Genomic DNA, 14,933 nt, shown 5'->3' on the forward strand with positions numbered 1-14,933 from the left:
ATAAAACTTTAATGAAAATCATCTGAGGTAGGGATAAGCAAAATCGGTACTGGTACCGGTACCGAAATCGGTACCGATTTGGTACCGTCGGTATCGAATCGGTACCAATTTTTTGAGTTTCGGTGCCGTTACGGGACCGATAATTCCCGAATTTTTACCTTCAATCCCGGTCCCGTACCGGTACGGTACCGAACCAAATATTTCGGTACCGGTACCAACAATTCGCAATTTTCGGGACCGGGACCGGTCGGTTCGGTACGGTCGTGATCTCATCCCTAATCTGAGGAGATAAAATTCAGAGGTAAATTATCATTTTTTTTTATCTTTTTTGAAAATTTATCGTTTTTTTAAACTTTTTTGAAAATCATCGGACAAGACTAACTTCATTGGAAAAGTATCGTTTTTCTTGCAACTTTTTTGAAATTTCTCGTAGGAAACGAAATTCACCTGAAATGCGTCCGAGGGGATAAATTTCAAAAAAACGCGAATTTCATCTTTTTTTTGAAAACTCACGGGCCCGATAAATTTCATTCGAAAACTATGGTATATGTGGAGATGATTTTGGCTTGAAAACTATCGGGGAAGACAGATTTCATTGTAAATTTCACGTCACCTTTACACGTGTTAAAATATGACTGGATAATCAAATCTCACGTCACGAATACCAATGTGTCGCTGGAGATGAATTTCCATTGACTATTTTAGGAATTTTTAAATCCTTCGGACTATTTTGGGAATATCTTCTCCTATTTTGGACTATTTTGAGAATTTTCCCTTTAACTTTAGGTGTGGGCCCATAATCTGATTTTTATTATTAAAAAGGCTTACGTCATCAATCCGTTAAGTTCGAGAGTAACAGAAGAAAACAAGTTAAAAATTGAGAGTGGTTAGAGATAAATCATAAGTTGAGAGTGTTATAACAAATGAGTGAAAGTATGGAGCCTTTTTTGAAAAACCTAAGCTATTTTTGGAAAAATTAGGTAAAAAATGACTTATTATAGGAAATTTCTCTAAAAAAAATAAGTTTAGAATGTGGTGTTATGAAATTGATAACCACGAGCCCAACTAAGATGGACCCCTCCCTGTCTGTCTTTGTCAATGCTATTCGCGCGTCTGTCTTATTTAAGTCCGCACACAGACAGACAACCGACCAATCAACACTCTTTCAACTTTCGACGCCGGAATCTGACTCCCAGATGGACGACCACCTGGGATTAGTTTTTGTAAACGAGACAACGTTGTACAACCAGATAGTGCTCGGGAGTTTACTGCCGGATAAACTGTGGACCCCACTCCCACACTTGCTTCAAGGGTGGCTGCGTACCTACGTTGCAGCTACCCTTCTTTACTTCGTATCTGGCTTCCTTTGATGCTTTTACATCTACCAGTTTAAGCGTAAGGTTTATCTTCCCGAAGGTCAGTTCTAGATTTTTATCATTCAATAATAATAATAATAATAATGTCAAACATAACCATTCAAAACACTTAAATATGTATAAAAAAATAATAATGTCAACATAACCATTCAAAACACTTAAAATTGCCAATTTCTATCTACGAAAGTTTGGTTACGGTTATTAAAGAATATAAAATCTTTATTGGCCTGCAGATGCTATTCCTTCTAACAAGGCAATGTGTTTGCAAATATATGTTGCAATGAAGGCCATGCCATGGTACTGTGCGCTTCCTACAATCTCCGAATACATGGTTGAAAATGGATGGACCAGATGTTTTTCAAGGATCTCTGATATTGGATGGCTTTCATACACTTGCTATTTAATACTCTACTTAATATTTGTTGAATTCGGCATCTACTGGATACACAGAGAATTGCATGACATTAAACCTCTATACAAATACCTTCATGCAACTCATCATATCTACAATAAACAAAATACCCTTTCTCCGTTTGTTGGTGAGTATTATCATTGTCACATTTTAATAACATAACAAAAACTTTATTGGTTTATAATTTAAAAAAAAAATCAGGATTGGCGTTACACCCTCTAGATGGAATACTGCAGGCGGTGCCACATGTTATTGCTCTATTTGTCGTGCCGACACATTTCACAACACATATTGCGTTATTATTTTTGGAAGCTATATGGACTGCTAATATTCATGACTGTATTCACGGGAAGTTATGGCCAGTAATGGGTGCAGGGTACCACACAATTCATCATACAACATACCGCCATAATTATGGACATTATACAGTTTGGATGGATTGGATGTTTGGCACCCTTCGTGATCCTTTGGAAGACCAAAGTAAGGATATATAGCGGTAAAAAAAACCCTGTTTTTAGTAACGGGCGTTAGGACTCTTTATTGTTTGTAAACGACTGTTTGACAGTTAAATCAGGTCCTTTCTCTCACATTAGAAATTTATGTGATCTTATTGATAGGTTTTTAAGTGACTCTTTGGACCAGGTATCAGTAACTTTTACTTGTACTATTTGGTCAAATGTGTGTTCAAGAAATAAGAATCATGCAATGTGACACATTTGGTATTGGTGAATCATGTGAAGATCCTACTTGATAGCAACAACCAACAGTGTCTTATTGTTTGTACCCTGTGTAGACAGAGTTGTACCCTGGTGTTGATTTGATCATGTTTGTTCACTTGTGAAATGCATAGTAAAAACTATATAGGTTTTACATGGGAAATTCTTTACTTGTTCATATTCTTAACGTTCATTTTCCTTTATATAAAGGAATATTGGTTTTTAATACTTTCAACTTTCCCTCATTGGTAAATAACACTTCCAACTTTCGATTTGTCGCCTACCACTCCCAACTTTCATCATATTTTCTTATACTACTCCCCGTCTAAAGAAACACTAACCTCGTTAATGTTTTGGACTAAAAATGTCATTCAAATTAGTTGAGGGGGTAAAACAGAAATTTTATGTTTTATATTATTTTTTCCTTTTTTTTCTATTATTATCATTTTAATTTTTTAATTTTTCCCCCTTTCGTCACTAATCAAGATCATGTTACAACCTGAAAAACCTAGTTTCATCTGATTTCTGATCTCCATTTTCCTTCAGACCAACCCCTTAATTCTCACCAGATCTGGTTTCACTATCCAATTTCTTAATCCTATTTTCTTATAGGATTATTCGATTACTTTCTCAATTCTAGGGTTTGGTTTCTTCAATCTTGTCCCAAACCATAGCTCCGACGACCAGATTCGATTTCTTGGAACAAATCAGTCATCTTTTTTCTGGGTTTTCAATTTCATTCCTGGTTTTCAATTTGTTCATGGAATTAGGGTTTCTGATTTATCGAATTTGAGTGTTGGGTTCGTATATGTATGGCTTCAGGAACATTAGACGCTGATAAGATAAGAAAAGACAAGAGTAAGTGGGGTGAGTTTAATAAAGTCTACACAAGAAGACGTAAACAACTTGTCGATAACGCCGCCACAGTCGTCGTCGCCACCGCCGCCGTAGAGTCTCCGACAGCCGGTTCTCCGGTTACCACCGGCAATAACAAGCAAACCCTAGAAAACCCAGATGCTATTTGCGAGAATGCCATTAGGAACGAAGAGCCAGACCCATCTGGTCAGAGTCAACGGGATGAGCCGGTGGTGGATGTCGGAAACAGGGTGGCGACACCGAGACCGATTGCGACGGTGGTTGATGACCGGGTGAGGATTTGTTTGGAGGCGTCGACGTCGATGAGTGAGATTAAGGAGCTTATGGAGAAGCTAATAGGGGAGTTGGGTCAAGTTAGGCGTTTGGTTAGTGTTTATATAAATAAAATTTCTGTTTTACCCCTTCAACTAATTTGAATGACATTTTTAGTCCAAAACATTAACGAGGTTAGTGTTCCTTTAGACGGGGAGTGGTATAAGAAAATATGGTGAAAGTTGGGAGTGGTAGGCGACAAATTGAAAGTAGAGAGTGTTATCTACCAATGAGGGAAAGTTGATTTTTTCGGTTTGGTTAGTGTTTATATAAATAAAATTTCTGTTTTACCCCTTCAACTAATTTGAATGATATTTTTAGTCCAAAACATTAACGAGGTTAGTGTTCCTTTAGACGGGGAGTGATATAAGAAAATATGGTGAAAGTTGGGAGTGGTAGGCGACAAATCGAAAGTTGAGAGTGTTATCTACCAATGAGGGAAAGTTGGAAGTATTAAAAACCAATATCCCTTATATAAATGCAAAACAAGGACTATTAAAAGAAGTCAAAATATAGTTATGCATGGGTCGGTTTTGTTCTGTTGTGGGCTCAACCGTACGAAAACCAAATTTGGTTTTTGGATTTTAGAAAATTGTTTGGTTATGAGTTGGTTTTCAGTTTTAGAATTGGGCTTGAGATGTTTTGCCTCAAAAAAGTCAACTCAAGATTTGAAGACAAAATTTGTGTAAGCCACCTATTAATCATTGGGCATGAAACTTTTGACCCAAAAATAACGAATTTTAAACCAATAAAAATGTCCAAACAAGTTTGGTGTGGTTCCCTTTTGGAGTTCGATTCAATGTGGTGCAGTTCGGTTTTGGAGCAAGTCTATCAAAACCAAACCTTGATATTCGTTTTTAAAGAAACCCAAACTGAACCGTTGCTTATTAATTTGGAGCGATTAACTTTGTTTAGTTTAATTGATTTTTTCGATTTTGATTCAGTAATTCACTTTTTTTTTCTCACTACTTGAGGTTCGTCATCATCAATTTTCTTTCCTTTAGGATTTTTATAGATTCAAGCCAATTCTACTTTGTCAGTAAAAGGTATGCAAAAACATTTCATTTTTCAAAAACCGTATTTTGTGATAATTAGACCAAGTGTTACGGAGGTGTTAGGGGCACACCTCAGCACACTTCAAGCCAATCCAGCCAACAATCTAATGCTCAAGCGTGCTTATTTTGTGTGGTCCACTCCCATTTCAATCAATCTATATTTTTTTAAAATCTTGATTAACTAACCATTCATTACACTTGTTTTTTTAATTTGGTTAGTTAAAGACTTAAAACTCACGAGTCACTGCCTACATGGCAATAAGGAGATGCTTACATGGCGCTTTAACTATATACGCATAGGCTTAGACCATGTGTAGTGGATGAAGCCATTTCAAATAATCATCTTATTATTATTTTATTATTATTATTTATCAAAAAAAAAGCAACCCACCAATCACCTTTACACTTCACCCCTCATCGGCGCTGTGTGGGGAGCGTCCCCTCAAAGCGCCCAAAACGTCCGGAGGGCGGTGTTCCCGGGTGCTTTGAGACGCTCTAAGGGTGGGAAGTGCCCAGCTACGAAGGGAGGGTCTTAACCATTCATGCCACGTAGATGATGACATGCCAAGATATTTATAGCACTTCTTTTCACTTGGATAGATTAGTCTCTACAGTCTCCACACACTGCAACTCAAGCTGAGAATCTAGCTTCCATCACAATGTCAGCCACCATGTTTCTCTCCCACACAATACTCTCAAAACCTTCAAACTTCCCTACAACTAAAATAATCAACTCCTCAAACCACACCCATGATAAAAATCTTGACTTTAACCCAAATCCTTCAAATTCAGCCACCAAAACCGCCCCATGGATAAAAACCCCTCTTGTTCTCGAACCCAATCAAGTCATAGACTTCTCAAAACCCAAAAACAACAACAACAAATCACCCGAAAAGACCCGAAAAGCATTGACCCAGAAAGTCAGCGGCGGTAGAGGCAAACACGCCATGAAGAAAATCCTCTACAGTATAGACAATCTTAAACAAGAAAATCAAGAATTACAGGATACCCACAAACACATTGACTTTAATTTACAATTAGGTGAATTGGGTGATCATAATTATGATAATAATAATAATGGTAATATTAGTAATGATGATGGTAGAAATAAGAAATGGTTTCGTCGAAAGCTTCCATGGGAACGAGACGAAAGAATGGTGTTTAGGAGGATGAAGAAGGAGAAATTGGTGACTGCTGCTGACTTAAGTTTGGATGAGGGGTTGATTGAGAGATTAAGAAGTGAAGCTAAGAATATGAGGAAATGGGTCAAGGTTAACAAAGCAGGTGTGAATGAAGGTGTTGTTGATCAAATTAAGTTGATTTGGAAGACTGATGAGCTTGCCATGATCAAGTTTGATGTGCCCTTGTGTCGGAATATGGATCGCGCACGAGAGATTGTCGAGGTTGGTGTTTAATCATTAGGGTGCAAATGAGTTGAGCTGTTTGTGAGTTACTCGAGATCGGTTCGATAAAATGTGAAATGGGCTGAGCTTTTTTGAGCTCGGGCACAAATAAAGCTCGTTTAGTTATTGCGTCTGAGCTCGGGCTTTGTACGGGAAGCTCGTGAAGCCTAATGTGTTTTTATAAGTTTTACCTCGTTTTGACTTGTATGATTAGTTTTATAACGCACAATCGAGCTCGAGCCGAGATTAGGCTCCTTATGAGGTTTTTCTCAAAATATGTAACTACAATTAAAAACCTATATAAATTAACTAAGAAATAATATGCGAGGTTAGTGCTTAATCAATTTAGGGGTGAAAACGAGCCGAGCCACTCACAAACTACTCAAATCGGATCGATAAAAAGCTCGAAACGAGCCAAACTTTTTCGAGCCTGAACCACAAATAAAGTTTGTTTACTTATGGAGCCTTGTATGGGAAGCTCGTTTAGGCTTGTCGAATCTTAACATGCCTTTTGTGCTTTATAAGTTTGACCTATTTTGGTCTTGAATTTATTAATTTCACGATGCATAGTCGAGCTCGAGCCAATCATTGACTCGTTTAAGGTACTGCACAAGCTCAACCCGAGCCTAGGCCCGTTTTGCGGTTTTTCTCAAAATATCTAAAAATAATTAAAAACGTATATAAGTTCAATATAAATGAATAAATGAGCCAAGCCCAAGTTTGGAAGAACGATTCACGAGCCGAGCTTGAGCTCTTGTAAGTCAAAACAAGCCACAAATAAAGTCACGAAACGATGAACTTTCTCAAAAATGGTCATGAAACGATAAAATTTCTCAAAATTAGGTCATGCAATATTTGTTGGCAGTTTAAAACAGGAGGATTTGTGATATGGAGTAAGAAGGATGTTCTGGTTGTCTATAGAGGATGCAATTACAGAGATAAACATGTCACTGGGACATTATATCAAACACTTGCCAGGAATGATGACAAAGAGGAGATCATGCCTGTATAAGGGTCACTTTTTGAGAGGGAAGCTGATAGATTATTAGACGGGTTGGGACCGCGGTTTATTGATTGGTGGATGCCAAAGCCATTACCCGTAGACGCAGACTTACTTCCCGAAGTGGTTCCTGGTTACAAACCACCATCACGGCTTTACCCGTTAACTGGTAGAGCTAAACTCACAGACACCGAGTTGACTCATTTGAGGAAGCTTGCTTGCCATTTACCTACTCATTTCGTCCTCGGTATGCACATTAATCTTTCTAATATTATGCGATATTTAATAAATAATAATGTGAATCAAATGAATACTTGTGCAGGAAGAAACCGAAACCTTCAAGGATTGGCTGCAGCCATTTTAAAACTATGGGAAAAATGTCATATAGCAAAGATTGCAGTAAAATGGGGAATACCTAACACAAGCAATGAGCAGATGGCTTCTGAGCTTAAGGTAAGATAATTAATAATATCAGTTTGACCAAAAAGTCAATGCTATAATTTGTTTACATGTGCAGGTTCTCACTGGTGGAGTGTTATTACTATGCAATAAATTCTATATAATACTTTACAGAGGCAAAGATTTCCTTCCTCCCAACGTTGCAGATCTTGTTACCGACCGAGAAACGGAGATTAAAAGCTTCCAGCTTGACGAAGAAACCGCACGCGCTAATACAGTTGAAACGTGTGACTCTCTTGACCAACCGTCATCAGATGTTAGCACTGTGGGTACATTAAAAAAGTTTCAAATTATTCAATCGGAACATGAGGGAGTCAATGGTGGAGTTAGTGAAACCGAAATTCAAGTAGAAGCCGAGAAGCTAAAGTTAGAAAAAGAAATACGGATTCAAGAGCACAAGTTTTTAATTGTATGTGTATTTTCAATTATTTTATTTCCAGTTATTTTTGTTGTGAGAAATGAAGATGGGCTGAAAAAATATTATTTTGCAGCTTAAAATGAAGATAAATAAGGCGTCAAAACAGTTAGCAAAGCTAAATTCTGCCTGGGAGCCGGTTGAGCCGAATGACGACCGGGAGGTTATAACAAGTGAAGAGCGAGAATGTTTAAGAAAGATGGGATTAAAGATGGATAGCACATTAGTACTTGGTAAGTAAAACTCTCATACTAAAATTTTAGAAAAAAATAATGAATTTTGATAATGGTAGTTAAATTAATAGAATAATAATTTTGGATTTTAGGGCGACGTGGAGTTTTTGACGGTGTAATAGAAGGTTTGCATCAACATTGGAAGCATAGGGAAGTAGTGAAAGTGGTGACAATGCAAAGAGTGTTTTCAAGGATATTGTACACCGCACAATGTCTTGAAGCCGAAAGTGGCGGGGTACTTGTTTCCATAGACAAGTTGAAACTCGGCTATGCTATTATTATATATCGCGGGAAGAATTATAAACGCCCATTAAAGTTTTCAAGAAACCTTCTTAGTAAAAGAGAAGCATTACAAAGATCTTTGGAGATGCAAAGAATTGGGGTAAAATAATGTTATCCTTTTCGTGCTTCATGTGCATGTTGATACCGTTGTGTTGCGGTAAATAATGTCGTCTTTTGTTGTTTCAGTCATTGAAGTTTTTTGCAAATATGAGACAGCAGGCTATCTATGAGCTCAAGTGCAAATTGGTGAGCCTCTGCACTAGTCACATACACCGGTTATCCCTAGTTTTCATATTACCAAAATGATTAAATTATTGGCTACTAATTCAGGATGATCTTTCAATACATAGATGAAAAAAAGTGTCAACTTTAAGAAAAGAACAATGTTTTCATAACCGTGATGTTGCTTCATTAATACGGGCAGGAGAGCTTTTCTACGTGCACCGCATCCGTGTAGAGGGTACATCATAATCTTGTTGAAGCACAAAGTATCACATTTTCATACCAGTAAAAGAAAGTAACATCTAAATTTGAAAAGGTATGTTTTACTAGATGGTCTAAAGATTTGTTGAGTGGTCAAACTACTAAAGTGTAAAAGTCATTGTCTTGCACAAAACATGTCGGCAAATTTAAAGATATATTCAATTTTAACACAAAGTTCATCAAAGTAGTTTAAAATAGCAATCCACTAATGTGTGTGAACTTTTTGTTACATTTTGTGTTTGTATTGTTTTTTCATATGTATGAAGTTTTTATTTATTACATATTTAACTTCAAAATGCCTTTATAAAACTAATAAAAAGAAGACTTTAACCTCATTATATTTAGATATATATTTTTAATTAGTTATTCATTATCTAACCTATCATATTTGAAGTTATATATGTCATTCAACGGGTATCTAACTTATCATATTTGAAGTTATATATGTCATTCAACGAGTTCGTTATTTTGTCATTATATTTTATGTTAATTAACTTTTACATGTGTAAAGCACTATTCCAACTGTACCATCACATTTGTGCATGGGTTTTGGATAGTCGGTTCATTAGATATATCAACCATCAAACGTTTTTAGACCATGTGTAGTGGGTTGTCCCAAGTCACCCAACCCTTTTAATATCCATGAACCAGTTCACCATAAACCATTTCATCATTGGCCAATAAGGGGGTACCGGGTGCGAGGGCTCTGTGTGTGGGACCATAACTTTTTCCAACCAATCAAACTATCTCACTCATATTTTTATAAAAAAACAGATTAAATAATATGTGTTTTTAATAAAACCATTGCGTGGTTTTGAGAGAAAAGGGCTACGTGTGTGTGGCGATAACTTTTCCCAACTAATCAAACTATCTCACTCACATTTTTATAAAAAAAAAAGATTAAATAATATATTTATTTCTATTAAGACCATTGTGTGGTTTTGAGAGAAAAGTTCACGAGAGCCTCCAAGCTTAGGTGGTAGTGACGTAGCAGTCAAGTTTTCACATTTTAGTTAAACCACTGCTCATAGTATTAACAAATAAGCCGTGTGATTCAAAATTTGAAGTCGGATATCATAATATTCAACCAATAAATGTAAACTGAGCACTTATCTTTCTCTCTTCCAATACGTATGATCGGCACTCTATGTAAATGTGATACTATAGTTCTTAAATAAACTTTATTGAAAGCTCGGTGTACATAAATACGAGTACATATACTCCTCCTCCTCCTCCTCCATACGATGATCTTGAAAAAAGAAATTATTAATAATAAATGTAAAGTGAAAGTGATGCGTAGAAGAATGAGGAAAAGAAGATGGCAGATGAGTTGGAAATCAGCATTCCACTCCACTTTCAGCCATTCCCATAAAGATCCCCACCCCATACATTCTCTGCATAAAGCACCAACGTTTAGAGATAATTACACTCAGTAATAACATTTTCTATATATTCCAATTTTATTGTGTGTGATTATTTACAAGGATAATTACATCTATGAATTAAGAAAAATGACACATCTTTATCAAAAAAACATAATGTCTCTTTCTGATTTTATATATTGTCTTTTGGGGAGACAACTTAGAAACCTAATGTAATTAGAAAGCAAAACAAAGAAAATATAGCTTTCCTTTCCAGTCAATGAGTCAAGTCTTTAAATTAGGAAATGGGTATGTACGGGTTTATGCTTTTAAAACTAGGTCATCGTACAATTGCTTACATTACATTTTCCATTTTTTGGGTAGATACTTTGAAAATCCCTTAATAAAGTATGGTTTTTTGTTCTTTTAATCACCCTTTTGGCTTTAAATCACAATCATGGTTTTTTTTTTTTGAATGACAAATTTCAAATTTCTTTAATCCAGTCATTCATTTCATTCATTGGACTTCGACAAATTTCAAATTTATTTAATCAAGTCATTGATTGGACTTAAACCCTAGAACTCCCCTCTTAAACCCTTGCGTTTAAAGGCTTTGACTTCGCCAAATGACAATCGTGTCTGGTTAAGATTGATTAACCGAGGAAAGATTTATGTCAATATATTAATTCCATCTCATACACGCTTTAGGTATGTACCTGGCTCACCCGTGCAACCGTTCTTCTAACAGGATTGGTGTTTAAAATGGATTGCTATTGAGTTGTAAACGAATTTGTGTGTTGTAGACTTTTAGCTATATGCTTTTTCAGGTTTTGTGATCTAACTTTGATCAAATACACATGTTTAAATTTAACATAATCCAAACACGACCTGTTTACTAAAAGAGTTGCGCTGCGTTTTGTGTTTCACAAGTGCATTCGTCAACACTACCGTCTTAAGCCACACATTACGCTCAATACATCCTAATTTTTATGAAATCTATAAACAAACTTCATATGTTGGTCTGCAATTAATTAATTTGTATAAAACGTAGCCTATCTTGATAATAATAATGAACTCAACTGGAACTTAATCCAATCAGAATCACATTACAAAAAAAACTCAATTACCTTACCACCAGCTAGATGCTGGAACCACACCACCACTCTCACTCTATTATTATTATAATTACTTATAACAATCACTCGGTCATCCATCCATAGTAATGTTATGATTCCAATGCCCGATTTCCTTTTGTTTCGATATAAACACTACTTTTCCATCAAAATTTACTCCGGAATCGCCACGAGTACCGGCCGCCACGCTCGCCTCATTAACCGCTGCCGTAACGTCCCCGGATAAAGCCTAAATCCTCTCCCACCGCCTCGCCGTACCACCAGATCGCAATCGTAACCGCTCCACCGGTTCGCCTCTTCTCCGATCTCTTCAACCGGCGGTGAAGATGAATTTGAATTTGAACTCGATGACGTCACGAACAAGTCCTTTAACTTCCGTCGTGCACCGGTACTGTTATTATTATTACTATTATCCTTCTCGTCTTCCGATGAATCAGCATCGCTTCCTCTACGATCTAAAAACTCGTCAGTTGACGGTAACCGGCGGTTACCGTTACCGTTACCGTTACCGTTACCGTTACCGTCACCGCTGCGAGTTAAGAGCATCCGGAGAGTTTTGCGGCGGCGGAGGTGGATGACGGGGCTGGTGGACGGACTCCGAGTAGGACTGCCGGCGACGGCGCATTGTGTGGCTAGCATTTTGAACTTGTGCATTGTGGCCATTGATTGAATTAATCTGATCTTCTAATTAGATAGAAGAGATTGGATTGGCTTGAGGATGAAGGAAAGGAAAAGATAGATCTGAGATTGATGCTAATCGTGTGATGGTGTAGTAATAATAATAATAATAATAATAATAATAATAATAATAATAAGCATAGAAAGTATAGATTCTTTGTTTTTTGTACAGGCTACAGCAGCTTGCTTTGGAATTGAGGGTTAAAGAAATGGAGGAAAGCAATGGCTAGATTAAAGTGACTGTGGTTGATGCGGACCGATTTGTACTCTTACTCTACGTGACACGTGGATCACCACGCGTATACCCAACCTCATGGGTGGTCGTTAAAACTTATAACTTAAAACTTGTTGAAATTATAATTTGAATTTAAGAGTTTAAGCTCTGAAATTTATGAGTTTACTAATGGTGACATTTCAATTTCATTGTATACGAGTCGTATAAAATCAACAAGCTAATACATTAATACCCAGCCGTATGTTGACCATGGTCCGAGATTCATTATGGTAAAACGGGCATGGGCTATCCTTACATTAAGGATAAGAACTTAAGAAGTAGAGGTGTTATTACTGGAAACCAAACCAGACCAGTTCCTTTTTCAAACCGGTTTCCCAAATTGAACTAAACAGTCAGTTTGTATAGCAGTTTAGGTATTTTTCAATCAAATCGGTTTTAAAACTAGTTAAACGACCCGAACCGGTATGGACCAGTTTGACTACTTCTAAGCTTAAACCGCTTTCTAAATCGAACTGGTGACCCAAACGGTTTGGAATATGCAAAAACCAAACCGGTACGGTTTGTAAAATAAACTCGGTTTTGTACACCAATTAGAAGTGTTAACTCATTACATTTCAATAATATTAATTTTATTTGGTTGGATACTTGGATCTCTTAATCCAAAATCTCAAATTAAAGATATGTTTTTCGAATATTTTCTGCCGTCCTATTTTAAGTGTTTAAGTTCGGTCACTGATGATGGCACGTGGATGACCACATGTAGCCAGAACCAGATGGGGATTGCTAATTTTGTTTATCAATTTTCAAATAATATACCTGGTGTTTAACACGAGTATATGATACATATGCAAGTAAACACCAGATTGAAGTATGAAATAAATTATCGTATTCAGATTAAATGTTAAAGTTTTATTCAGATGAACTAAATGTTGTCCAAAGTCTGATTCATGAGTAAATGTTAAAAATCCAAAATTCAATTTGAGTAAATGTTAAAAAGTATACTCAAGTGAAAATCAGGTACGACTGGGCTACTTATGTGGTGGAGGTTCAAGGCCCGAATATAAAACTTTTGTTGTCAAAGCTATTTTACTTGCGGTATGTTGGTGTGTATGAAACTTTAAAAAAAATGTTATTACTCAAAGACTAATAGAAGAAATCAAGACAAATGCGTATTTACGGGTGAAGAATAAATCATTTGAGTTTTGACGGTGTATTTTCAATGTAAATTTAATGTAGTTTATGTCTTTTGGGGTTGTAAGTTTTCGTATTCTAACGTTGTTAGTTGCTTATTCAAAATTCCTCTGCCTACTGCGATACAAATATTAAAAGTCAAGTCCTTTATGAGTAGATGTGAAGAGTTCAAAGTCCAATATATGGGTAGATGTTAAAAGTCCAATATATGAGAACATGTTGTACACTTACGATTAAATGTGTTGAATTTGAGTACTTGTGATTAGAGGTGCATAAATCGGGTTTTTTAATACCCGGGTTCGAATATGGAACCGGTTTCGGGTATGATCGGGTATTAGAAAATCGGGTATTGAGAGAAATCGGGTAGGGTTCGGGTAAGGTATTGAGGTGAAAAACTCAACCCTATGTACCCGGGTAGGGTATGATAAGGTTCGGGTATAATCGGGTATTGGAATCGGGTATGTGTCCGGGTACGACCGAGTATTAATACCGGGTTTTGAATTTGTAATTCTTTTATACGTTTTTAAATTTATATAAAATTTAAATTTGTTTTATAATTTATAAAAATAAGTAAACTATATTACAAAAAACTGTAAATCCACTTAAGTACAAATTATTTACTTAATAATATGCATTTGATGTGGTGTAATACCCACATGTTTTCCTAATAATTTTTATGTTATTTTGTGCTTAAACGTTAACGAATATCAATAGTTCTTGCTTGAATTTGCACGTTTGTGTATGTGATAGGACCCATGTTGAAGAGAGCGAGAAAACGAGTTAAATGGAGAAAGAATTAGCTAAAACGGAGCTCGGATGAAGCCGGTACGCGCGTACGAAGATAAACGAGCTGGAAGTTGAAAAACGTTAGAAAATGGAATGGCCGAGCTACATGACCAGGTCATACCATTCAAGTAGCATGTGGTGGATTCCAACATGTCCCAAGGCTGCCAAGAACAACCATAAATCATAAAAACGACTGTTTTGTCTTTTAGCGGGTTTTGTGGGCTTGTTTTAACCTGTTTTATATTAGGAAGTGGTGTTTAATGATATATTAAAAAACCCTAAACCCTATGAACGATTTTTAATCATCTTTCCAGCCATCACATCTGCTAAAGTCGAAATACCAAGAAGGAGGAGCTTCCGGATCGGAGTTTCATCAACCGGTTGTCGGTTTTGCTTGTTTTAACGTTTGTGAGTTCGTTTTTGAGTTTTAGACTTTAAAACAAGTTCCAATCAGTTTGTAATGGATACCTTTAGCTTAATTATGATTATTATCCGTTGTTCGTTCATAATGATTGGCTAAACTTGTT

General features: G+C 36.4%; 1 protein-coding gene and 2 pseudogenes across 3 annotated transcripts; 2 read left to right on the forward strand and 1 right to left on the reverse strand.

The window, feature by feature from the left end:
* Positions 1–1,182: 1,182 nt before the first annotated feature.
* On the forward strand, positions 1,183–2,352 carry LOC143630288 (delta(7)-sterol-C5(6)-desaturase-like; annotated as a pseudogene). Its single transcript, XR_013153138.1, has 3 exons — positions 1,183–1,416; positions 1,610–1,915; positions 1,990–2,352. The product of XR_013153138.1 is annotated as a delta(7)-sterol-C5(6)-desaturase-like (transcript).
* A 2,958-nt stretch (positions 2,353–5,310) lies between these two features.
* Positions 5,311–8,920, forward strand: LOC143630289 (chloroplastic group IIA intron splicing facilitator CRS1, chloroplastic-like; annotated as a pseudogene). Its single transcript, XR_013153140.1, has 8 exons — positions 5,311–6,150; positions 7,016–7,397; positions 7,473–7,603; positions 7,668–8,018; positions 8,101–8,257; positions 8,350–8,639; positions 8,726–8,785; positions 8,870–8,920. The product of XR_013153140.1 is annotated as a chloroplastic group IIA intron splicing facilitator CRS1, chloroplastic-like (transcript).
* Positions 8,921–11,669: 2,749 nt separating this feature from the next.
* On the reverse strand, positions 11,670–12,179 carry LOC143630313 (uncharacterized). Its single transcript, XM_077099366.1, has one exon. It carries the CDS (start codon positions 12,177–12,179, stop codon positions 11,670–11,672), a length of 510 nt encoding a protein of 169 aa, XP_076955481.1.
* Positions 12,180–14,933: the final 2,754 nt, after the last annotated feature.

This window comes from Bidens hawaiensis, unplaced genomic scaffold (genome assembly GCF_021521415.1).
Source record: "Bidens hawaiensis isolate Kalapana, Puna unplaced genomic scaffold, B.hawaiensis_p1.1 tig00005637_1, whole genome shotgun sequence".
Lineage (NCBI taxonomy): Eukaryota > Viridiplantae > Streptophyta > Magnoliopsida > Asterales > Asteraceae > Bidens > Bidens hawaiensis.